The sequence below is a fragment of the Hemicordylus capensis genome, chromosome 2 (assembly GCF_027244095.1).
Source record: "Hemicordylus capensis ecotype Gifberg chromosome 2, rHemCap1.1.pri, whole genome shotgun sequence".
NCBI lineage: Eukaryota > Metazoa > Chordata > Lepidosauria > Squamata > Cordylidae > Hemicordylus > Hemicordylus capensis.
Window position 1 is genome coordinate 284013067 of NC_069658.1, and position 27650 is coordinate 284040716.

Sequence of the window (27650 nt, forward strand, 5' to 3'; positions counted from 1 at the left end):
CTGCCTCAAGTACCTTCAGATGAGATTTCAGGACCAAAGTAGTCTGAATCTAGTGCAGCTTTGAGAGCAGTGATGATACTTACATTGAGTTTTATTGGCCGACATCCTCACTAATGTTGCATGGGTCCTCCAGAGACTAATGTACCTGCAATGCTAGCCCCCCATGCTAGCTTCTGAAGTGTGGATGCTCTCGCACAAGAGCACAATTATTTTGGAGCTCACCTTGCAGTCTGGAAGTACTCTGTTAGAGCAAAAACATATCCTTGAGTGTCAGGGATGTGTGCCCACTCTAACAGAGTACTTCCAGGGCACAGAAGAGTTCTGAAATAATTATGCTCGTGTGCAAGAGCACCCATGCTTCGGATGCTGTGTGCATGCTGATATTTGAAGCACGCACGCAGCATTAGTCAGGATGTCAGTTATTATCTTTTAATCTTATTTCAGTGGATGTTGTGTCTGGTATCATCACAAAAAGGGATTTAGTGTCTATATTGCTTTGCAAATATTGGTGGTGTTAAATCCTTTTCAAGTCTAGATTACAAGAGTAATTTAGTTTATCTTAAATTTGGTTTATGGAAAATCCACTTCATGGGAATTATTTCCAGTAAATTGGGGGAGGGGAGGGAAACAGCACCAGGATGCTAGTGATTTGTAGGAGATACAGGCTATTTGAAGGCCTTAAATACAACCTGTGCTGCTTCCTAGAATACCTTTTCACAAGAAACTCAGAAAAGTTGACATTGCCATTTTGTTGGAAAATAAATTTGCAAATGGTTTAGTTTATTCAGAAGATTTCTAAGCTATGATATCTCACATAGCAATAGCAATAGCACTTACATTTATATACCGCTCTATAGCCAGAGCTCTCTAAGCGGTTTACAATGATTTAGCATATTGCCCCCAACATTCTGGGTTCTCATTTTACCGACCTCGGAAGGATGGAAGGCTGAGTCAACCTTGAGCCCCTGGTCAGGGTCGAACTTGCAACCTTCTGGTTACAGGGCGGCAGTTTTACCACTGCGCCACCAGGGGCACATAGTGACAAGTTAATATTCTGAGTCACAAGGCAATATCCTCAATTTTGGAAAGGTATTAATCCACAGAAAGAAAATCTCCGAGTATGCAGAAATGGATTTGAAAACATATTTATAAGTATACTTTTAAAACTACCAACAGGTTGGCACTCTATGTACATACATACATTACCCAGGCAAATATCAAACCAGAAACAGATTAAATAAAATGGGTAACCCTTTGACATGGAGGCAATTCTCACGATCGCCCAAAAGCGGGCTAAGGGAGCCTAGCCCGCTTTTGGGTGGTCGTATGCTGCAACAGGAACCGTGTGGCTCCCAGCAGTTAGCCTTCAAAAATACCCCTCCCCTAAGGCAAGGTTAACAGAGCGAGCACTCCGTTAACTGCATCTTTTTGCTTGTGTGTTGCTGCAACGCACAGCAACACACGAGTAGACCCCTGACCTGGAGGATCGCGCGGGGCATCCTGGAACTTCTGGGAGCCATGCAGCCCCCGATCCGCCCAGCGCCCGCCGGCTCCGTGACGGAGCCAGTACTCGTGTGGGCAGCCAATCCGGCTGCCCAGGGCTTCTTTCTGATCGTCTGCAGAGAGAGCAGGCTAAGCCCGCTCTCCCTGCAAACCCCCTTCCAGCGAGTATCACTGATTGTGAGACTTGCCTCATGGGTTACAGTGAACAAATGATAAAATAAACACTCTATCACTTGAATGTATGGGGACATTAAAGATGCCTGAAATATTAATGATGTTATTGAATCCCCTCAACACTCCCTCGAGGCTATTCTCATGACCGCTGGAAAGTGGGCTAAGGGAGCCCAGCCCAATTTCTAGAGGTTGGCTAGCCCACTTAATTCCCCCTCCCCTATCCCATTTTTGGGATTGTGAGTTGCCATGGCACAGCTCCACGCCGTGGCGACCCGCAAGGAGTTCCCTGACTGGGAGGCTACAACAATCCTCCTGGTGTGGGGGTCTCCCCAGAATGCCCCACACACTCATGCAGGGCATTCTGGGATTTCCAGGGGCCAGACGGCCCCTGATCCCCACTGCCCCTACCAGCTCCATGACGGAGCCAGTAATCATGTGGGTGGCTGATCTGGCTGCTCAGGGAGGGCAGAATGCTCGTGTGCGGCTCTCCCTGCACAAGCCCTGCAGGCTCTCCATACTGCTTGTGTGGAGAGCCACCTAGATGGACAATTACAACTGCTACAGAACTTTAAAACAATAACATATGTTTGGATTAGATTTCTACTCAAGGGATTCTTACTTTGGGGTGAGCAGTAATCTTTCCATGCTTGTGACAGTCATTAGAAAGCATTGTTTTTTTATTACTTCTATATTACTTCATAACCCAGGCAAGGCAACCATGTGAAGCATCACATTGCAAACCATAGTAGGATACTTTAAACAAACGTTGCAATGTTTGGAATGTTTTAAAGCAGCTCAAAACTATCAACATATGACTGACACATTACTCTTCTCTTTGCAGAAGCATGGAGGTGTGATTACATATATTTAAAATGAGCACAATCTAGAACTGAAGTAAGGTGCTTGATAACTGATTTTAGTCAGTGGCCTAAGGCTGTGGTCTTATGCATACTTAGGCATATGTAAAAGAAAATAAACATAGGATTGAACCCTGTTGCATGTATTATACCTCACACATAGCCACTTTATGATAAATTTAGAATCATCTCATTAAAAGTTTTATAGAGCCAATCTATAGATGAGGTGCTTTTGTTTTTGTTTTTGCTGGCAAAACTCAAGCCAATAGCTTACAAACAGTTTTATAATAAGAAATAGACATTTGCTCTGTTGGCATTTGTGAGGGAATACATTAAAAGACACAAGAGACTTTTACTGTACCTGCATCTATTTCTTATATTATATTACATCTTCTCTTGTATTAACTTGTCTCAAAACAGTGATGACTTGGGAGAAAAAAAGCAAATGTAGCCAACATGTCCTTAAAAATGCACAAAAGAATATTACAAAAATCAGAGTAATCAATAAAAAACAAAGAATGGTTCCCAAGCATAGTTTTGTATGGGCAGCCTGAGGGACCACTGGAAAACTGTGACCTTTGCATCAAAATAATAAAATGCCAGCCTCAAACAGGTAAATGGTAAGTGACAGAAGCCTGTACTGCTGTATTTCTTCATATGGCACTCCCAGTACTGTATTTCCCAAAGATATACAAATTCCATCTTTACGAAACAGAGTACTAAGGTATCAGTTCTTGCTCAATCACTCACTGAGATAAATGCTGAAACACATGGCCAGAGTCCTAAGAGAACTACTTTAGATGTGTTCAGTACTGAAAGAAAAAAATTACCTGTAGTCCCTTCAGGGGCTTCCTGTAGAGGAGGGCTGCATGGGGGGTCCACGAAGGTTAACCCTAACCCACACCAGCCTCTGAAATACCACCGCGGCTGAGTTAAGGGACTATTTTTGGCCCATTTGGGCCTCTGTAACTGCACGTGGTGGCCATTTTGGCTTCCGCTACACATGCATAAATGGCCTACGTGAGGCCTGGCCGGCCATTTGCGCATGCGCAGTGGCCATTTTGAAAATGGCTGCCATGAGCAGTTATGGAGGCCCAAATGGGCCTCATTCACGAGAACAGCCTCAAATATAATTAAGTGGAGTGGAATGTATGCAGAATCAGAAGGCACATATTCCATCAGGTGGAAAGAGCTAATTGAATTCAGTGATGGTGTGGTGGGGCTTCAGCAAAAGGAGGGCTTTATTTTAAAAAACAGCAAAATTCTCCACTTGAAGAATGTTCCCTCAAGACAGTCACAACCCCTGCTGCTTCTGAGGGGAAAAATGTCTAAAACTCCTGCCAAAATGTCTAATACTCCTGGTATTCGTGTGTTACCTGAGTAACACATGGATACCAGGGATATACTGCAACATTTTGTTGTGAGCCCATACTTGTCACAAAATGTTTTTGAAGTTTTGAGTTTCAAAGTTGACTTGCAATCTGGCTCCTGCTCAAAAAAGATAACATGAAGAAGTAGTCATCATTTTCTACAACCTTCATTGGCAAAAGTTCTTTGAATTTCACGTGGTGCTCTGTTCATGAAACAAGGTTTTTCTTCTCCTTTGCTCTGTTGCAGTCCTCATGGCTCCCCAAAAAGCTGATTCTTAGATCTAGGGATCCTTTGATTTGGTGTGGGATATATCATGGGGGGGGGGGCTTCAGATAGAGAGAGCAGTCAGAGCAGAAACCTTGGAACCCCACCCCTGAGTGAATGTAACTCTTGTGCTAGTCACCTTTGAATTCAATCCAAAATACCTTCTGCTGAAGGAAAAAGCAAAACAAAAACATGGCATCAATCTCTTCTTGTACCAGAAGTACAGTATTTTGGAAGAGTAAAAACAAAATATAAAATTAAAAAAAAATTAATAATAACAGGCATACCAAAAATGCACTTTAGGTTGGCACTTCCCCTAGCAGCTGGACTTTTATTTATTAAAAGATGTATAACCCATCTTTCTACAATAATGAGGCTGTTCTCATGACTAGCCTAACCCTGCCTGGGCTGCTCCAAGCAGGGATAGGCTGGTCAATGGAAGTGGCGGCATCCTTGTGGATCCCTCCACCTTGCACCTGCCTAACCCCCTTAACAAACCCAGCTTTTAGCCCCCTTATCCTGGCTACCAGGTATTGTGTGATTCCTCAGGCTGTGTGCATCCCAAGAAGTCAGAGACGGACACACAGAGTGCCTCTCTGATGGGGGAAATGCATACGATGGGGCTATTCTCACGACCAACAAAAATCGGGCTAGCAGAGGCTAGCCCGGTTTTTGTTGGTCATCATAACCACCGGGCTCGATGCCGAGCCTGGTGGTTCTGGAGCGGCTAACCTGCTCAAGAACCCCTGGCAAAAAGCAGGTTTGCGGAGCGAGCGCTCCTGCAAACATGCTTTTTGCGATCGTGAGTAGCTGCGGCGTGCCTTCACGCGGCACCTACTCATGAGTAGACAAAACCGGGTCTCACTGATCGTGAGACCTGGTCCTATGTGTTCTACTGAGGGATGCCTGAAGGTGGAACTTGTTGTTCTGGAACAACAAGTTCTGGCCCCAGATCCCTCCGCTTTGCTCCATGCTTTACGGAGCTGTGTAGAGCAGAGCTGTCTGTGTGCTGAGAAAGGAAAGTTTGGTCAGCTGGGAGGAAGGTAGGTTAAGTGCAGCCTTCCCCATTTGCCTTCCCAGCCTGCCAGGACGATCGTGTGTTTTTCAACACAGGGAACAGCAATTCAAAACAAAATAATAATAAAAACAATACAACAAATTAAAAAGAAAACATGACCAGAACTTAAACAACAACCAGAAACAGATGAAACCAAAGGCATGTTAGCCATTGAGAACTTGTCGAAATAAGCAAATCTTTACAGCCTATCTTAATGGGCCAAGACCATAAATCCTCCAAATTTCAGCAAGCAACTGTTTCCCCAATTGGAGCAACAGTTCCTCCAATTTAATTCACTGGAGGACCCATTCGTTTGATCAAATATGCTGCCAATGAAGATCATACAAAATCAGCTTTATATGCTCTCTGAGCTTAGCACTATAAATTATTCTGGCTGCCATACTAAGCGTAGCTTCCAAACACTTTGTTAGTAAGCACCACCTAGAGCACATTATAATGGTCTAGTCAGGTAATGACCAGGGATTGCACCACGTTAGTGAAATCCGTGTCTTGCAGCAAGGAAAATAACTGGTAAATAAACCAAAGTGGATAAAATGTGCTCCATGCTACCTGCTTATCCATGAGGAGGCCTGGATCCAGGTGCACTCCCAAACTACTTTGAAAGTACTCTAAGAACAATCCCACATTAGTTGTCTTTAAAATAAGTGTGGTGAAGAGCCAAACCAGACATTACACAGAAGATATATAAAAAGAGCCTCCTAATTCTATTTTTACATGAAAAACGGCAGTGGAAAGCTGCAACCTTGAATGGTGGCACAGGGAGGAGCTGCTTAATCCATCTATTTTCGTCACTCACAAAATAATTTCCACCCAGGCTGCTTTTTTACCTGTGGTGGATGAGATACAGCTGAGAGGAGTGGTTTTGAGTGGAAAGATAGCCAGAAAGAAAATGTCCCCCCCCCACTCCCACTGTCATTCCTCTGTTTAAAGTCATAGCCTTTGAGGTTGAGGGTTAGCCTAAATTAAACAAACAGTACTTAAACAGCCCTTCTTTGTTTGGAGAAATTTAGGATGACTTTCATGAAGCTGTAATCGTTCCTTTTTTATATTAGGACAGTTCTTACCATAATACGTGAGGCGTCCCCTTGCAATATTTTTCCCTCTAGAGTTTTCAGTAATGCACTCATAGAGACCAGCATCTTCTTGTTGGAAATTGGGAATTTCAATCATGCCATTAGATTTCCTCAGCATTACTTTGGTTGGAAATGGCATTCCATCAGTCCTTCTCCAGTTAATCCGAGGCACTGGGCTACAGCAACACAATTAAATCAAGAGTTTATAAGAACATTTTGTTTAAAAAGACACAGCATTTCATAGTCTGGAAATTCTAAGGAGTTTGGTGCAATTTTAGGAATGTTAGGTGACTGTGGGACTAATGATGAACTATTTATTAATTCTACAGCAATCTAGACACTTTTGTCTTTCTTCATAGTCCACTACATCAGGGGTTAGGTTCATAGTGCTCATGCATATTTCCCCTGTGGTTATATCTTAATCATTCCCATTTTTTAAAGTAATAATTATTCATATGGTAAACAATCATAACACGTGAAAAGGCAAAGAACCACTGTAAATGAAATGTATGATTTAGTCATAAAACATAATATTGATTTTTATACAAGGCAACAGAAAGTCCAGCTTTGAAATGTAGAACCATATTTAAAATGTAGCAAGAGGTTGTTTAGTTAATAATCTATTCTGACAATGTACTATTTCCATATACTTAAACTATGAAGAACTCAGAAGGATTTCACTGCATCCATTCATTGCACAATGTAACTATCTAATTATTGCAATATTAATACAAATCAGTACAGACTTACTTTCCAAGGGCAAAACATTCCAGCTTTACAGTTGAGCCTTTTGCAGCAGGAAGTGTTTCAGGAAACTGTACTTCTATTTTGGGTTCATATTCTCCCATTATACCTGTTATTTCAGAAAGAGAAAATGATTATTAGCCAACCGGAATTCTTCAGTGGGCCAGATTTGGTGCTCTAGTTGCCGAATCTTATCTTACAGAATGGAGTATATGTTAGAAAATAGCTAGAAAATAGTTCTGAAACTTTCCCCTATGTAAGTCGTGCTGAAATTGCTTCTGTTCATTCATGTGTGTAAGCACATGCATGTACATTCAGCTTCTCTGCCCAAGCAGGCCCATGTTGATTCAGCAGCACAGTTCTAGAAATTTGAGTTTGGTAGTGTGGCAGATCTCTTGAGTGCTGCACAATTAAGCTGCACACAGAGCAGTAATAAATACAGACATAATCACCCGTTGCCTAAAACGTCATAATTATTGTAGGGTCTCTGCTGTTGCAACATGCTACATGAACACTTCTGCTTTTCAGTAACATACATATTTAAATTCCATGTCAATAACGGATGTAGCAAATGGAAGTGCAAGCACCATAGCTAGCAAGACAAAAGGCCTCATAAATCTTGGTGTTCTAAAATTGCCAGTGACCAGGAGTGTTTTTATCAACTTCCGCTGATACAAAATCTATGCCCATTTCTGGAGGCAATGACCTTTAAATAGTGTTACATATGCTGGTAACCTCCAGGTTTGACTACTGTAATGTGCTCTACGTGGGGCTGCCTTTGTACATAGTCTGTAAACAACAATTGGTGCAGAATGTGGCAGCCGGACTAGTCTCTGGGACAACCTAAAGAGACCATATACCACCAGTTCTAAAAGGACTGCACAGGCTACTGCCATGTTTCTGAGAAAAATACAAAGTGCTGGTTTATTACCTATAAAGCCCTTAATGGCTTGAGTCCAGGGTACTTAAAAGAGAGCATCCTTTGTTACGAAACCTGCCACCTATTAAGATCATCTGGGAGATCCAGTTATTGTTACCACTGGCTCATTTGGTGGGATCAGCCCTTCTATGGTTGCTTCAGGGCTTTGGAATGTGCTCCATATGTGGCTGCCTTTAAAAAGATCCTCAAGATGCACCTGTTTTCTCAGGCTTTTAGTTAAGATCATTTTAAAACTTTCAATTGTTTTTACTCTGTAAAACTGTTTTTATGTGTTGTATTTAACAATCATGTACACTGTCTAGGGATACGCATATCAGGCAGTATATAAACATGACAAATAAACAAATTAAAAATATGCATAAACTGTGCATTCCAAAACATGTACATGTGATTCTCTCTCTCTCTCTCTCTCTCTCTATCTCTGGATAGATAGATAGATAGATACACACACACACACACACACACACACACACACACACACACACACACGTATACACACACACAAACAATTTATAGATAATATAATCACACACACATACCATCAGTCCGGAGCACTAAAGGTGTTGGTGAGCCAAGAACTTTGGCATTTGTTACGGTACTAGTCACAACACAAGTGTAATTTCCAACATCAGATGGCTCTACTTTGGCAATGTAGAGATGCCCAGTTTCCTGAGAAACAAATCGCCGACTGTCTTCTTGCACAAATGATGGATATTCATTGAAGATCCAAGCATAAGACAATTCTGAGAATCAATAAAGGTAAATATATGAACATGATTCATTCTGTAATGCAAAATCATCATAAAAATAAAATACATTCATAACTAGTTGAATCCCAACACTACCTACCTGCTTGTACAGAGTTTTGGAAGAGTCTATGAAACATTAGTTCAATCAATTCAAATAATTTACAACCACAACACATTAAAAACTCACCCATCTCATTTTCTCATCTCCAAAGAAGAGTAGCATTCTTATGCTTAAGAGCACATGGAAACATTCATATGTATGATTTCATATCTCCTCATTTGACTATACAACACTTAGGGCAATATGTTATGTTGCAGGAATTGTATGACTACAATTCATTTTCTCTCGATAGATAGATAGATAGATAGATAGATAGATAGATAGATAGATAGATAGATAGATCTATCTATCTATCTATCTATCTATCTATCTATCTATCTATCTATCTATCTATCTATCTTTGTTGTGTGTGTATGTATGTGTGTGTGTGTATACACACACAATCAATTCTGCCTTTCACAGAAAGCTTCCAAGGGACCACAAAATTAAAAATTCAAGAATTAAAATTATGTTAAATAATAACATATTCAAAACAGCAAAACAACAATGAAGACATTAAAAGCAGTAATAAAGCAAATTTAGTTTGTTCTGATTCTTTTTGGAGAAGCCTGAAAAAACTTCAAACTGCCAGAAGAATATATATGATTTTTCATAATGTCTTAGGAATATAGGTTAAGGGCTTAGATTAATTTATTGTGAACCAGCCAGGCCTTTTTTTTTTTTTTTTTTAGTAAATAGACTAGATATATTAAATACATAAATAAACATTTTTAGTAAATAGACTAGATATATTAAATACATAAATAAACATTTAGTATAGAGAGGGCTAGTGGACATTGGCCGGATTTTATTATTCACAGGAGTTTATCTCTTAATAGTAGCTTCAAATGCCACATATTTTATGCTTCTTAGAATATTAAAATTATGTTTATATCCTAATGTATCTTTAGCTATACATTTACCATTCTATATGCCTCAAGTCTTTGAATAAAACTTTTTTAATTCAAAGTTTTAAAAGGTGTGGTCATTGGGTTTTGGGTTTGATCATATCAAAAGCCTACTGAGGCAATAAAAGAACCAATTTTTCAACAATAACCCAAGAGCAATTGCCAACAAATAGTATTCTGATTTGTTTGTTTTTAAAACAAATTCTAAATACACTTTTCAAGTGGTAGTTTCAAGTATTGTTGAAACAACTACATTTTAAAAAGTTTCATTGATTCCCCCCCTCCCCAACTGATATCGTCAATGCAATTATTTGTATGCTCTGCTATGGTCATTAAGCTTTATATCTACCCAGAGATGATTTGCTTTGCTTAAAAGCACTCATAATTGCTATGAATTTTAACCAATTTGTGAGGATACTAAAACCAGTGTGGAAGCCTTCGGAATCAGTGTAAGAATTTTATCATGCCAGAATGTTTTTTTAACTAGCCTATTAAAAGATAATCCACCCTTTGTAAGGCTTCCTTGTCTGGTCATCAAAAGGTAACCTTACTCATAGGCAACCCCCTCCTCCCAGCAAAAAAGATACAAAGGTGTTTTTCAAGACATTTGAGTTACAGACATTATTATACACATTTCAGTATAATGTTTAATTAACAGTATTAATGAATTAATCTTGAATTAATGAAGAATTTCTATTATATTCTACCAAAATGTTCAAAAGCAGCTAAAAATAATGTTTAACATGGTCATGTTTTCATAGTAAAAACATAAAAAGGACTACAGAAAAATCTGTATAAGAATAAGTGTCCCCCCACTTGATTTTATACCTACAGAATTCCTCAAACCACAAACTTTTCTGTTTAAACAGGAAATTGCCCTTTATGCAGATAACTTATTTTTACAGAGTAAAAACATTTTTAAAGGAATTCTTTAGGAGGACTTTTTAGATAGGAGGATTTAGGAGGATTTAAAGAACATTCTTTAACAAGTATGGATTCAAGTATGTAGTTAGGTAGATGACACGGTCAGCAACAGAAAGATGGTCAGTGCTAGAAGCTTGTAAGTTCAGTGAAAATAGGAAAGAAACAAAATGTCAAAGCACTAACTGCTTCTGGGAGAAGGGAGGAGGAACGTTATGCACACCCATGCACAACAGTTGTCTTTTCTTATCAGATGTTTTGTGCTGCTGAATTCCCAGATATGCTTATGAGCACCAAGAAGCATGAAATTATAGTCTGCACGACCATTTTCTATCCTTTAAAAATGTACACTAACCTATGGAAACTTATATTTTGCCTTCTATAACCTCCGAATATTTCAGCACAATCCTAACCATATTTACTTAGCAAGTCCCGTTGATGTTAAGAGGGTCTGTATAGAACAATGTTTTCAGTACAACTAACTTGGTAAACCACATTGCCCTGATCCATGTCATTGGATCAGAGGTGCTCTAACCTCTGGACCTTTGAGGACCTGGCCCATGGCCTCCCCGGTCAGGGGAGCCTCCAAGGGACCAGGGGTGCCTCCAGGGGTCTCCTGCCCCCACCCTGTTCCTGCCACGCTGCTACCCCACCACACCAAACTGCCAAAAGTTACCTTATTTTTAGATGCCAATGTGTGTGGCCGAGGGGTGGGGGGTGAGCTGAGCAGGCCTCCCTGTGCTCCGTGGTGGCGGTGGTGGCCAGAGCAGCTACTGGGTCTGCCTGCCTGGCCCAGCAGTCCATGAAAACTGTGAGGCACTCCTTTCTGAGCAGGCGTGCTGGAGCGCCTCAAAGTTTTCAAGGACTGCTGGGCCAGACAGGCAGGCCCAGTGGTCACTCCACCCGCCGCCGTCATCGTGCTCGGCTCAACCCCGCCCCCCTCACCTGCACACATTGGTGGCTAAAGATAAGGTAACGTTTGGTGGTGTGACACAACAGGGCAGTGGTGGGGCACAGGGTAGCGACACGAGGCTCCCCAAATGCAGGGGGGACTCGTGGTGGTGGTGCTCATGGCAGGGGCAGTCTGGGTGCCAATGCATCAAATTTCTTGTGTTCTTTAAAAAAAAACAACCCAGGAGATCAGCATGTGATAATGCACTCTTGGTGGACTGTTGCTATATTATCACTATTTCTGTTCCTTTCTGTATTTTTAATTATTCCTGTGTTTAGATGCAGATGCAGGGTCAGTTTGGATTACACTGCCAGACTGGCCTGCTGAATCACGTGGGGAGGAGCATATTCCTACCCTCTGTACACTTGCCCTGATCCCACATTATTATTTAACGGTATAGGCCTGTGCATAATTAGATTGGATTCAGATCAGGTCAGATCTGATCTGAAACCACACATTCATTCATTCATTCATTTCATTTGATTTATATACCGCACTTCCAAAAAAGGCTCAGAGCAGTTTAGAACAAAATAAAAACAATTAAAATCAATTAACAGTTCAAAACATATTGGTTTGGGTCCTTTTGAACCCTTAGAACGTTGGGTTCAATAAAGTCAGGTTGGTAAAATTGGCAAAAAACAAAACAAAAAACCCATCCAAGTCTTACACAAGACTTGGACAATTTATTATTGTGTAAGAAATGCTGCAACACCTCATGTGATTATGCAATGAAAGAGAAGCACACTAAGAAGTCAATATGTGTGTGTACAGGTGCTTCACTCTACACTGGTGTAAGCCAATCAGGTGATATTGTCTGAACTAGCCCACAGTTTACTCACTTCTTTGAAATATAGGTAAAACATTCCATGCTTAAGCTGGGATATAATACAAGCTATTCCAAATGTTATAGATACTATTACGTATCATGCTAGAGCAAATTTACTATTCTTTGCTATTGGACTGTCTCTTCACATGTAAATTCCTTAAAGATTCTTAGAGAATAACTGATGCTCAATATTAATAATGTAAGAACAGCCCTGCTAGATCAGGCCCAAGGCCTATCTAGTCCAGCATCCTGGTTCACACAGTGGCCCATGAAATGCCTCTGAGAAGGGCATGCCCTCTTTCCCACTATTGCTTCCCTGCAACTGGTATCGAAAGGCATCTTGCCCCTTGCGGATGGAAGTGGCCTATAAGCCATCAGACTAGGAACATTATACTTTTGGGAATTTCCAAATGACCACATTAATTTACATGACACTCTTTCAAGGTGCCATTGTTCCCTTACTAATACTGAAGACAAATTATTCCTTAGGATGCAGAAGTCCCATCCTAACTCGTTTCACTTGTATTAAACATTTACATTCAACTTTGAAACTCATTATTTTTCTGATATATGTATTTATGGTTTCTAAGCCCCTAACTGCAGGGCACTTCTTTAGCAACCTCATTATTGTCGTAAAACATTTTTATTTAAAATAAAATATTAAGCTATCATTATAATTTTAAGGGGGGAATTATATACTCATAAGGCAAGGCTATTTCATATTCAGAGCATAAGGTTAGGACATTTTAGATGGCCAAAAGCAAGGACATGTAAAAATGAATAATTCTTATGCTTTATAAAAAGCATAAGTCCCTCAGGTTTGCCCTGCACCATGAGGCAGTAAGAAGAAAAGAGGTCTCCACAGCCAGTTCCATGAAACATTCATTAATTGGACACTGCATATAAGGTTCACAGATAAGTAACAGTAATAATATTTTTTTAAATATTCAATTTCTTCTTCATTTCCCCTCCACAAAATATTAAATGGATGGCTTTAAGCAATTTAGTACACCTACCTCATTTTCACATTTCTGTACTTCCCATGGCTGTTAAACTCACTCCTGTATTAATTTTGTAGAGGTCTCAGTTCTTCGTCTTATGTAATATTGCACTTAAGAATTAAGGGCTATCATATTAGCCACTGATGGCAGGTATTGCTTAATTTTGCATTTTTAGCCTACTTTCCCTAGTAGGCTTATGAGATCACCCGGCATTCTGTGTGGGTGTCTGTGTGTCCATGTGTCTTCCCTATCAACTTCGCAACGGTTGGACCAATATGTACCAAATTGGTTATAGTTGTAGGGACACATAGGGATACCTCAATGGTGCAGTTTGTGAAGATGTCATCTACCTTGATCCAAGATGGTGGACATGTAAACTTTTGATGTGCAAGTGGGCTAACATGTGAAGTGCTTAACTGATTTGAACCAAATTTTCAGCAGCTGTAGGGACACATAGGGAGGCCCTAATGGCGTGGTGTGATGATGATGTCACCAACTCTAATTAAAAATGGTGGCCATGTAAACATCTGAAGCACAAGCGGGCTAATTTGTGGACTGCCTAACCCGTTGGAACCAAATTAGCAACAGTTACAGTGAGTGACACACAGGGACATTTCAAAGGGATCGTGTGAACCACTTAACTGATTTGAACTAAATTTGTGGAAGCTATAGGGACACATAGGGACACCTCAATGGCGTAGTTTGTGATGATGTCACCTACCCCAATCCAAGATGGTGGACGTGTGAATGTTTGAGGTGTAAGTGGGCTAACTTGTGGACTGTCTAACTGATTTAAGCCAAATTAGGGACAGTTGTAGTGAGTGATACACAGGGACACCTCAGTGGTGCAGATTGTAATGATGACATCCACTCTGATCTGAGAGGGCAGACACATGGACATTTGAGGTGCAAGAGATCTAACTTGCGGACTTTGATTTGTACTAAATTTAGTCCAGATGTAGAGACAGTACAAGGAAAGTAGACTAATAAGTTCTTACAACAACTTATACTGTGGTTATGCCATGCACCGATAACCTAATAGGTATGCAATTCTAGATAAATGCTACTAAATCTACATATGTTTGAAATCTCCTATCCACCAGCTGACCTTGGAGTAGGGAGTTCATCTTTTAGCCTTGGTGTTGTGGTATTTTTTCCACCTTCTCTCCTGCATATCAAAGAAAGTTACTGGGTTGTATTTTAAGAATTTCTTCGGTGAACAGTAGCATTTTCATTCATGATGGGAGGTTGTGATTTTTCCAGATTCCCCCCTTCAGCCCTCTGTGCTTCTTTCAAAATCTATTTCTGGAACTGGAGGGACCATGCAGAGTAGAATTGGTGGGGGGAGGGGACAGAAGGCTGCAGAGGAAAGGAAGGGTAAATAAAAATTCCTCTCCCCTGCTAGGAGACTGGGACACAAGTGGAGGAGAACTCTCGAATCTGACAGGACACAGCATAGAGCCCATTTGAAGGTTTATGTGGCAGCAGTGTGAGTAGCAAAAACCCAATTTTGGTCTGTGTGCATTGCATCTACAGGTTTGTGTTCAGCAGAGTTATCCTGAGTTGTGAGAAATTTAATTCAAGCTCCTTCTGTCTCTGGAGACTAAGTTCTGCTGTAATGCTTTTAATGGGTTATTTGAAGATAAAATATCTTGTATTCAGGTTGACTTGGACTCCAGTATTTCCGCAGAGTCAATTACGGGGATGTCCAACAATCCCTCTCTCAGTATTAGACTGGATCAGTTTCAATCTGTGACATCTGAGGAGGTGGACAAGCTACTTGGAGTGGTAAGGCCTACCGCTTGTTCTCTGGATCCTTGCCTGACTTGGCTGCTTCTCTCTAGCAGGGAAATGGAAATTGTTGGTGGCCTAATTAATATCATTACCTCATAACTGAGGGAGGGTAGGATGCCTCCTTGTTTGAAGGAGGCAATGGCTAGACCACTTCTTTAAGAAGTCTTACCTAGATTCCTCAGTGATGGATAGTTATAGTCCAGTCTCTAACCTCCCATGGTTGGGAAAGGTAATTGAAAGAGTGGGGGCTACCAGCTCCAGGCAGTTTTGGAGGAAATTGATTATTTAGACCCATTTCAAACTGGCTTTAGAGTGGCTATGGGATTGAGGCAGTCTCGGCCTGATGGATGACAGGGAATTGACAGAGGAGTGTGACTCTGTTGGTTCTTTTGTATCTCTTGGCGGTGTTCGACACTATTGACCATGGTATCCTTCTGGATTACCTGGAAGAGTTGGGGATAGAAGGCACAGATTTGCAGTGGTTCTGCTCCTATCTTTCAGGTTTCAGATGGTGGAGCTTGGTGACAGTTCCTCTTTGAAATAGGAGCTATTACTACTACTACTACTACTATTATTATTATTATTTTTACATTTATATCCCACTCTTCCTCCAAGGAGCCCAGAGCAGTGTACTACATACTTGAGTTTGTCTTTCACAACAACCCTGTGAAGTAGGTTAGGCTGAGAGAGAAGTGACTGGCCCAGAGTCACCCAGCTAGTTTCATGGCTGAATGGGGATTTGAACTCAGGTCTCCCTGGTCCTAGTCCAGCACTCTAGCCACTACACTATGCTGAGTCCCTCAGGGCTCCATTCTGTCAACAATGCTTTTTAATATCTACATAAAACCACTGAGTGAGGTCATCAAGAGATTTGGTGCAGGGTGTTATCAGTATGCTGGTGACACCCAAATCTTTTTCTCCCTGTCACTGTCATCGTCATCATCAGGAAATGGCACTTGTTCCCTAAATGCCTGCCTACAGGCAGTAATGGGCTAGCTGGGGGACAACAAATTGAAGCTGAATCCAAGCAAGATGGAGATGCTCATTGTGGGGAATCAGAATTTTGAGAGATGAGTTAGATCTTCCTGTGCTGGGTGGGGTTATGCTCTCCCAGAAGGAACAGGTACGCAGCTTGGGAGTGCTCTTGAATCCAGGGCTCACTCTGGTATCTCAGTGGAGACTATGGCCTGGAGTGCTTTCCATCAGCTTCGGCTGATTTGACGGTTTCTTCCATTCTTTGAAGAAAATGATCTCCAAACAGCTGGAAACCTCCAGGCTTGCCTATTATAAAGCACTGTGCATGAGACTGCCTTTGTACATAGTTCAGAAACTTGATTTAGTTCAAAATTTGGTAGCCAGACTGGTCGCTGGGGTAACCTGGAGATAACATATTATGCCTGTTTAAAAACCGTTTCAATGGCTGTCGATATGTTTCCAGGCAAAATACAAATTGCCGGTTATTACCTTTAAAGCCCTGAACAGCTTAGGTCGGGATTACCTTATTGAGTACCTTCTTCTGTATGACCCGCACTGCATGTTGAGGTCATCTTGAGATCAGTATGTCTGTTGGCAACTTGGAATCGGGCCTTCTCTGCAACTGCTCCTGGGCTGTGGATTGCACTCGCAGCAGAAATTTGTAATTTGGGCTCATTGTTGGCCTTTAAGAAAGCCCTGAAAATGTATTTGTTTGGCCTGTCCTTCCAAGGTTTCCAAATTGCTCTTATATGTTTTCTAACTGGTTTTAATCTGTTTTTACATTGTTTTAAGATGATTGTTTTAAATGGTTATTCATTTATTTGTCATTGTTTTTCGTTATTGTACACCACCCAGGGTCTTTGGATGGATAGGGTGATATATAAATTTAATAAACAAACAAACTGTGTGGACAGAAATGATGTCATATGCACTAGAAGTTCTTGGGATACAACCTACTCTGCTTCATTCTAATGTGTTTTGAAGTTCACCTTGCAAGGGAATGCTTCAAGGAGTATGCGTGATGAAAATATGTCTAGATGCACACCAGCAGTGCATTCCTCTAGATTCAGCCAACATTTCCAAGATACTTAATCATGGTCTATAAAATTGGCAGTTTCTCAATGGCTATTCAATGAAAAGCAAAGATCCCCAGGTGTTGCAAAAAATGGGAATACATTAATAAGTGAGTACTAGTTAACTAATAGGTTGTTTAAGAGTCTCATTAAATAAGCAATACAAACAGCGCACTGTTTCTAGAAAAAGCATGCTTCTAAAAGCACATATCTTTTTGTAGGACACCTTCAACTGTGCTAAAAAAAAATTTCACTCAACTGTTTTGTATCTATTTTAACATTATTAGGTGTGAAATCCTTCTTTGGGGCAAGTCTATGTATTTAATCATGTTTAAAACTAAAATGAGGTTTTAAAACTTATCTATTTTTAACAGATAAAATATTGTGGATAATAGAAACATAAAAATATCCTCCTTCCTCCACTATATTCTTATCTCCTTCCCCAAATGAATGTCCCTAGAATAAAACAGAGGATGTAGTCTGAGGATTAAGATTATTTTTGGTGTGATAGAGTCTGAATGAATTTGCAATAGCTTTTCTAGCTAGCCCTTACATTCAGAATACATCGAACACACTTGAAGATGGAAAATGACATTTTCCTCTTTTCCTCACTTCTTCACCCAGTGATGCCACTTGCGCTGTCTCCAGGACTGATTGGATTTCACATAACAAACTGCTTTCTTAGCAGCTGTCAAGAGCTTTTCCTGTTCTGTTTATTTTTCACTGTGTTTTAGTGCTGCCCTTTATGTTTTCCTTTCACAAATACAAATATTCATAGACAATTACACTATTACTAAACTGAAGGAAAAAGTGATTTCAAGAAAACTGCAGTGACCATTGGGTAAGAAAACATTTTTGTCAAGGTTATACCCTGATGATAAATAAAGCATATGCTTTATTGTGAACAAACTTTAAAGCTGTCTCTGCTAACTGGACAGAGATAAACCTTTCAAAAAGGGAATTCTCTTATATTTAGCAGGAGGAGAGGTACTGGCACTATTCAACTTCAGCATAGCATCCTTTCAATGGTCGTTGCTGATGTCTACTTTGTGCATATTTTTAGACAGTGAGTACTTTGGGGACAGAGAACCTCCTCCTCCTCCTCCTTTTATGTTTTTCTGTGTAAACTGCTTTGGGAAATTTTTGTTGAAAAGTGGTATATAAGTAATAGTAACAGTAATAAAAATACAATTAACATTTAGGGTCATGCAGCATGATCCTATGCATATTTACTGAGATGTAAACTTTACTACATTCAATTCTGCTTACTGTGAATAGAATTCCAGCTTTAATTTTCCATTTAACTTAAATTTTCATTGATCTGAGTGAAAAAGGACACAGTATTCCTTCCCCCTTTTTATTAACAGAGTCAGAGCAAAAGTGCATTATTTCCCACATAAATATGAATTAAGCAACTTGGTTTTTGTCTTTAAATTCTTGCAGATGGTCACAGGGAAAAAAGACAGTGCTCAATTTTCAACAGGATCAATGAAAATTTAAGTTAAATTGAATATATTGAGAGAATCAAAACAAAATTGTGTTATTTTCCAACTAAATATGTATTAAACAATGTGATAGTTTTGTTTATTACATTTTCCTTTTTTACTTCAAATAAAATAAAATCTTTCCTTTCAATTACCTTTCCTCAGTTGATTTTCAAGTAATACTTTATAGTAATATCCTGGGAGATACAGCCCTACATCTGTAGCTAGCCATGTTTTAATTTTCTTCAGGCCGGAAGATGCAGAAGGTTTGAGGATTTAACACATACTATTCAACTGTTTTAAGAACTTGTTAAATTTTGTGTGTGTGTGTGTGAATAAACACTTTGACTTGTATTGTCTTGCTAGGTTTTTTTATTGCTTACTCAAACCTGCACCTTGTGCTTCCCCTGAGATGCTAAAAGTGACATACTGGAATTTCCAGTCTGTCATTCAGGCAGACAAGGGTGAAATCTCCATTGCTTAAATATTTTTGCTACTATCCTTATCCATATTATGCTGCATCAAGTAAGTCTTCCCATGTCCATCATATCATTACCAGTAAAGCGGCCAAATTTACAGATGACATAAAACTATTTAGGTAGCAAGATATTCCCCTCAGGGGATGGAGCAGAAGGTTTCAAGTTCCCTCCCTGGTTTCTCCAAGATAGGGCTGAGAGAGATTCCTGCCTGCAACATTGGAGAAGCCGCTGCCAGTCTGTGAAGACAATATTGAGCTAGATGGACCAATGGTCTGACTCAGTATATGGCAGCTTCCTATGTTCCTATGTAGTGAAATCCAAAGCAGATTGTGAGTAGCTCCATAAGGATCTCTCCAAACTGCTTGAGTGGGTGACAAAATGACAAATGCAGTTCACTGTAAGCAAGTGTAGAGTTATGATTATTGGGGCAAAAAATCCCAACTTCACATTCTGAGTTGTCAGCAACTGACCACGTGAGACATCTTGGGGTCATGGTGGACACCTTGTTGAAAGTGCTGACTCAGTATGTGGCAGCTGTGAAAAAGGCATGCTGGGCATGCACGTCAAGTGGGCATGCACACCAAGCGGGCATGCATGCCGAGCGGACAGGCCTTCACGCCTCATCCCCTCATCACAGGCCTTCATGCCTCATCCCAGCAGGGACCAAGGCCGAAAGAACAGAAAACCGGAAGAAAAAATAAAACGCAAAGAAGAAAAAATGCTACTATGCAAAGAAATTAAACCAAGGAAAGAAGGAAAGAACAGGGAAAACAACAAGGGAAGCAAACTCCACTCATTGCTGAGCTGCAGACTACACGAAGTTGACTGAAGCGCAGATGACAAAAGATTGAGGGGATGAAGAGTGGCGCAGCCACATATAGCGGCTGGGGGCTGGGTTCCCACCAAAAATTGAGCTTGTTAGATTCCGACATGGACTCTGTGTAGGCGCAAAGACCATTGGTGTAAAACACAGAGACCATCTATGGTGCAGCCACATCTAGAGTACTGCGTACAGCTTTGGTCACCGTATCTCAAGAAGGATATTGTAGAACTGGAAACGGTGCAGAAGAGGGCAACCAAAATGAAAAGAGGTGACTAAGGGGAGATATGATTGAAGTGTATAAAATTATGCATGGAGTGGAGAGGATAGACAGAGAGAAATTTTTCTCCCTCTCTAGAACCAGAGGTCACCCCATGAAATTGAGGGCTGGGACAAAATATAGGCTGTTCCCAGTAAAGTTGCTTTTTGTAATTGGCTGATGGTGATTTCTGTGGCCCCTATGGTGCTGAGGTGCTCTTCAAGGTCTTTTGGAACTGCACCCAGGGTGCCAGTTACCACTGGGATTATTTTGGTCTTCTTCTGCCACAGCCTTTCAATCTCAATTTGTAGATCTTTGTATTTGGTGATTTTTTTCTATTTCTTTTTCTTCTATTCTGCTATCCCCTGGTATTGCTATGTCGATTATTTTGACTTGTTTTTCTTTCTTCTCAACTACAGTTATATCTGGTGTATTGTGTAGCAGATGTTTGTCTGTTTGTAGTTGGAAGTCCTATAATATTTTTGCATCTTCATTTTCTTCAACTTTTTCAATTTTATGGTCCCACCAATCTTTGGCTACAGGTAGCTTGTATTTTTTGCAGATGTTCCAGTGTATCATCCCCGCTACCTTGTCATGCCTTTGTTTGTAGTCAGTCTGTGCGATCTTTTTACAACAGCTGATTAGGTGGTCCATGGTTTCATCTGCTTCTTTACAATGGCGGCACTTGCTGTTTGTTGTTGACATTTCAACTTTTGCTCTTATTGCATTTGTTCTTAGTGCCTGTTCTTGTGCAGCCAGTATTAAACCCTCAGTTTCTTTCTTCAAGTTGCCATTCTTAAGCCATTGCCAGGTCTTGGTAATGTCTGATTTTCCACTTATATTGTGCAAATATTGACCATGCAGTGGCTCCCCCCACCACTTTTCTGCTTGGTTCCTGACTTGTTCTTTCTTGTAGGCCTGCTTTGTTTCATTGGAGTTGAATAGTTTCTCGTTCTTGACCATTTTAAGTGCATCTTCTTCACTGTCCTTGATATATTCTTCAAGGCCTTCTTTCTCCTCCTCTCCTGTTTGATGGACTTGCAGCATTTCTCTTCCACCTGAGCTGTGAGGGGGGTATAGCCTATCTACATAACTGCGGGGGTGCAGAGCATGATTGATGGTCATTATTTTCTTGGTCTTAACGATCTAGCGTCTCTAGCTCTGCCTGGGTCCAGTCTATTATTCCTGCACATCCCATTATTTTCCCCCAGAATTGCACTGTTTCTTCTTTATTTGGTGTTTCGATGTTTCTTGCAGTTTCTCCTTCTATGCTTTGGTAGAAACTTCTCTGATTCGACTGGAATTGGAGATTTTGCCTGTGTTGTATAATTCTGGCTTCGTATCTGCTAATCTTCTTTGACTCTGCTTTTATTTGCTGCTTTATTATTTCCAGGACTTCTCTAATTTTCCTTGAATCTAAGTGGTATTTTTGGATCAGATACTGTTTGGTGTTTTCATTCTTCAGCTTCTTGACGTTCATATCTTTCAATTTACTAGCATCTGATCTAAGCCTGGAGATTTTATTTTCTAATCTAATCTTCCATTTAGGTGATGTACTACTTTCTTTTTTACATGTCCACTGATCTTATATCTGAGCTCTTGTGTTGTTATTGTTGCTGCACTGTACATTAGTTGGTTTGTTTCTTGCAAATTCTTGGTTGTTATTTCTGCAAGTGCCGTATTGACATCTTTTAATGCCTGAGCAAGTTGTTTTTTGGCAACTGTTTTTAGAGCTGGAAGTTGAACCCTGGTGGTTGTTTGCCTTCACCTCAAAAACCCAAATGCCATTTAACAGAAAAGCAACAAGAACTAAAGCAAAAAATAACTGAGCACATGAACCAAACAACCACATATTATGGGACTTCCGACTACAAACAGACAAACATCTGCCACACAATACACCAGATATCACTGTAGTCGAGAAGAAAGAAAAACAAGTCAAAATAATCGACATAGCAATACCAGGGGATAGCAGAATAGAAGAAAAAGAAATAGAAAAAATAACAAAATACAAAGATCTACAAATTGAGATTGAAACAACAACTGACAAAAGGAAGTACTTTTTCTCGCCGCACGTAATTAACCTATGGAATTCTCTGTCACAGGATGTGGTGATGGCCATTAGCTTGCATGGCTTTAAAAGGGGATTAGATCAATTCATGGAGGACAGGTCTATCAATGGCTACTAGTCTGGTGACTATTGCCCATCTCCAGCCTCAGAGGCAAGATACCCCTGAATACCAGTTGCAGGGATGCAACAGGAGGAAAGAGGGCATGCCTTCACCTCTTGCCTGTGGGCTTCTCAGAGGCATCTGTTGGGAAAAACTGTGAAACATTTTTAAACTGTGCAACTGGATGGGCCTTTGGCCTCGATTCTTTGGATTCTTATGGTCATATGCTAAATACAAATACATATTTGTATATTGGAATAATATACACTGAAAAAAATATTTGTAATATTTGGGTTCTCTCTTGCACGAGTTTGTTCATTTCCCCCCAAGTGTGCAAGTTCAAAAGAGAGAGCCAGCCAGCCCCACAACCAGAGAAATTTCTGCCACCAACCCTGGATGTTCACTGACTGCTTCAGCAAGCAGAGACAAGCCAGTCAGAGGCAGACTGTTTGTCTAAGAATGGAGGTAGGACTGCTTTGGGGTTCTAATCATGAGTTGGGGGTCTAATCATGAGTTGCCACTGCGCAGAGCCGCACCACAACAACACACTGTTAGAAAAAACTGGGTTTGTGGAGTGCTCGCTCCACAAACCAGACTTAAGGGCAGGGCTACATAAGCGGGTTGTTGGAAGTTAAAGGACTTTGCGCTGTCTCTTTGTCTCAGACAGTGGAGGACAGACTAGTAAGTCAGAGGGCTAGAGAGTCAAGACATTGGTCATCACTTCTCCACTGCTCTGATGCTATCCCTTTGAAATGTAGATTGCTACTCTTAGGGATTCAACTTCCTTCCTCTCTCTCTCTTCCTACCTGCCCGCCTACCTTGCAACATGGCAAGCCTTTCTCCCTGCACCATGTGTGCAGAGAAGATGCAGAATCCATCTGCATCCAGCTAGATAGATAGATTAGAGATCCTAACTCCTCACTTTCCTATCTAGAATGGAGTTCCTCAATAAATGCCTTTTATATTGATTTGAAACTATGAATTGGCTCCAAGTTACTTTACTCTCAATATACACGCATGCCTAACTAAATTTCCGCTGTGTTGTGCCTCTGTGCACTCTGCTATAATGAGAAAGGGATTCTCTCACCACAGAGAATTTCCAACAGGTTATGGGAGCCCAGTATTTTGAGCTGAGTGTACTGCAACTAGAGAGTTAGGTTTGTTCCAGGAGATCCATTGAGATCTAGCGTGGACACTTTAGATTGCTAATCTACAGCAACTGCCTTTTGGAGCCGGTGAGGATGGCTACATACCTAGAGGGAAAACTCAGGCTGACTATCCTGAATGCAGACAACTATTTGGAATGGAAAACCTGATTGAGGATTGCACTGAAAGCAGAAGGACTCCAAAACGTTACTGAAGAGGACCCCCCCCCCCGATGGAACCACAACTGCTGCGAAAAAGGTGAAACAAGACTGGCTAATTAAGGATGCAAAATAGCAAGCGATGATCACAGCTTCTGTGAGTAAAAATTTCCTTTATGCTATATGTGATCTTGGAACCTCAAAGGAAATGCTAAGCAAGCTAGATTCCTTGCATATGAAAAAGGGGTGGGCATACACCTTTAATTTGAAAATGAAAATGTAAGATCTTCAGTATAAAGATGGAGACTGTTTTTCTACTTTTGTGGGATTTTTGGAAGATTTCTTTTTCCAATTTAAAGAGGCAGGGGAGGAATTTACAGAGAGTCAGAAGCTGGAAGCTCTGTTCCTAAGCATGGCCCCCAGCTATAGCAGTATAATCGGCCAATTGGAAACCCACACCAATCTAAGCTTTGAAAAAGCAGTGGAAACGTTGTCCTCTGAAACAAGCAGGAGGAAAATTTTGAATTCACGCTATGAAAGTGAATTGGCAAGTAACTTTGCTCTTAAAGCAACAATTGGTCGTTCCAGAGGAAACCAAAGGTGGGGAGGGAATGCTGCAAGAGGAAACTGCATGGGGCCCTCACATTTACATACAAAGAGATCTGGCTTCGTTGCCGCCAAAGAAACTAAGTCCAGAGAGAGGTGTCACATAACCGCCAGCAGAGAGACTGCTGAAATGAGGCCAATTGGGACTAATGCCTTTAGATGTTTTCAATGTAACCAATTTGGCCACAAGGTGGCAAACTGTCCCAAGAATCAGACAAGGACCTATTTTACTGAAAGAAATGTGAATCATTTTATTACAGAAAGATATACCAACAGGAACAGGAATTATAATGTTTACTTGATGTAAAGCGATGAAAAGTTAATTTATTTGGATTCTGGTTCATCTGTGCATATTTCAAATTATCTGGGTTTCTATACTGAACTGTTTGACATTCCTGAAGAGACTGTTTATTTGGGCAATAATACTACAATTAAAGCCAAGAAGAAAGGCGGAGGAATTTTGTATTGCAAATTGCTGGATGGATCTGTTAAACCAGTTTTTCTTAAATATGTTTTGTATGTCCCTGACTTCTCAAGCTCCTTGATTTCAATATCCAAGCTAGAAAAACAAGGCTGTGAACTGTATATTAAAAATGGACAATGTGTTGTTACCCAGAATGGAGAAGTTTGCCTTGTAGGCTCTGAATTCAAAGGTCTTTATTGTGTGGAAGAGCAATTTACAGACAGAGAAAGACCTGAGGCATACCAGCCTAATGAAGTGAACCTTACTAAGTCATGCCTGCATGAAAACTGCTTGCAACTGTGGCATAGACGGCTAGGACACAGGAGTTTTGAGTGAATCCAGAACATGAAGGAAAAGGGATTAGCTAATGGCATTGATTTTGTACCATGTGACATTGTAACTAACTGTGTTTGTTGTCTTGAGTCCAAAGCAGTTAACAAGCCATTTCCTAAGCAGAGTGAAAGGAAGACCGGAAGACCCCTGGAACTGATCCACAGCGATATATCTGGACCACTACCAGCAACCATAGGTAATCAAAAATATTTTCTAACTATAACAGATGATTTCTCACGATACACGTTTGTTTTTCTACTAAAGGAGAAGTCACAAATGCTCGAGAAATTAAAAGGATATGTGGCGATGGCAAGCAACAAATTTGGCTGGAAGCCAAAGATCCTACGCACAGACAATGTAGGAGAACATATGTCCAATGCCACACAGCAGTTCCTGAGAGAACATGGAATCATGCATCAAACCACAGCAGCTTCCAACGCATCACAGAATGAAGTTTCAAAGAACAGAAGTCTACTGGATATGGTAAGATGCATGCTTGCTGATGCACACCTCCCACAGAAATTCTGGGGAGAAGGCATCATGACTGCTACATACATACAAAACAGAATGCACACAAAGCATATGGGAACAACACCTTATGAACTTTGGCATGGTCATAAGCCGTCAATGACGCACCTGCGTGTCTTTGGGAGCACGGCTTACTCATACATCCCAAAGGAAAAAAGGACTAAGTTAGGGGCTAGGGCCACAAAAGGGATTTTTGTAGGCTACGCAGCACAATCCAAAGCCTACAGAATTCTGGATCCTGACACCAACAGGATAACCATAAGCAGAGCGGTGTGTTTTGAAAAGAATGAAAGAGCTACACCTTCAGAGGGGGTGTATACCGAAGCAAGCAACCAGACCAAGCACCCTGATGACTGGATTCTGCTTCCTGATCTCAGAGGAATTGAGGAAGAGGAGACAGCAGATCCAGAACCAACCACATTCGACACAGAGACCCCCAGCGATCCACCAGACGCACCTGAGGTAATGGGAGAGACCACAGAGGGTGAAGTGAGGCGATCAACGTGCTCAAACAGAGGTGTTCCAGCTCTGAGGCTGTCCTACCTCGCAAGAACGGCGGAACAACCAGAACCTTCATCATGGGAGGAAATATCCTAGCTACCACAACCAGAAGCCCAGAAGTGAAAACAAGCTGCAATTGAAGAGCTTGAGGCTCTACAGAAAAACAAAACCTGGACTCTTACTAAGTTACCTCAAGGAAGAAAAGTTATAGGCTGCAAATGGGTTTTCAAACTCAAACATAATGCTGATGGTGAGATTCAGCGCTACAAAGCCAGATTAGTAGCAAAAGGATATTCACAGAAATATGGAGAAGATTATGATGAAACTTTTGCACCAGTGGTTAAACATACCACAGTAATGACTCTGTTAAGTATTGCTGCTAGCAAAGGAAAGCATGTTGAACACCTAGACGTGAAAACTGCATTCTTGCATGACGAACTAGAAGAGGACATTTACATGCAACAACCACCAGGTTTCTTAGAGAAAGGCAAAGAGGACTATGTATGCAAACTGCAAAAGAGCATTTACGGTTTAAAACAGGCTGCCAGAGCATGGAACATAAAACTAAATGATATGCTGCTTCAACCAAACTTCAAAAGAAGCAACGCAGATCTCTGTCTATACACGAGATGCATAGATGGCAAGTGGACTTACATTTTGGCATATGTTGATGATTTGATTCTTGCCTATGAAAATCCAGATGACAGCAAGGAAATAATGCATCATCTGAACAGAGATGTGGAAGTCAAGCAACTTGGCAACATTGCACACTACTTGGGCATTCAAGTACAAAGAGAGAAAGATGGAAGTTTCCTCATCAACCAAGAACAGAAAATTAAAGACTTGATAAACCTGCTCAGACTGGAAAATGCAAATCCTACACCAACTCCAATGGAAGTGAACTACATAAAGCAAGAAGATCAAACTGAGCCACTATCTGACAACCATAGATATCGTGAAGCATTGGGTAAGCTTTTATACATTAGTACACTCACTAGGCCAGATATTAGCACAGCAGTTGGCTTACTTTGTAGAAAGACTGCATCACCAACAGTCAAGGACTGGAATGCAATTAAGAGACTTGTTAGGTACCTAAAGGGTACTGCACACTTTAAGCTCAAGCTGCCAGCTAATAGTCAACCAAAACTAGAAGCATATGTAGATGCAGACTGGGGTGGAGATCTAACAGAAAGGAAATCCACCAGCGGTTACATAATTTTCTATGGAGATGGAGCAATAAGCTGGTCAAGCAGAAAGCAAGACATAGTAGCATCATCAACCACTGAAGCGGAATATGTATCAGCTGCACAGGGCAGTCACGAGATACAATGGCTATGTCAACTACTGAAGGACCTGGGTAGAGAGGTACCACAGCCTATACTAGTGTATGAAGACAACC

General features: G+C 40.8%; 1 protein-coding gene across 5 annotated transcripts in view; it reads right to left on the reverse strand.

Moving 5' to 3' along the window:
• Positions 1-27650, reverse strand: part of CNTN3 (contactin 3) — a 397708-nt gene that overhangs the window by 102417 nt on the left and 267641 nt on the right. For all 5 annotated transcript variants that reach the window (XM_053297700.1, XM_053297698.1, XM_053297696.1 and 2 more), the window contains exons 4-6: positions 8544-8747; positions 7071-7173; positions 6312-6496 (exon numbers count right to left, since the gene is read on the reverse strand). In XM_053297700.1, the coding sequence (XP_053153675.1) occupies positions 6312-6496; positions 7071-7173; positions 8544-8747 (492 nt within the window). The remainder of the gene's footprint in view (positions 1-6311; positions 6497-7070; positions 7174-8543; positions 8748-27650) is intronic.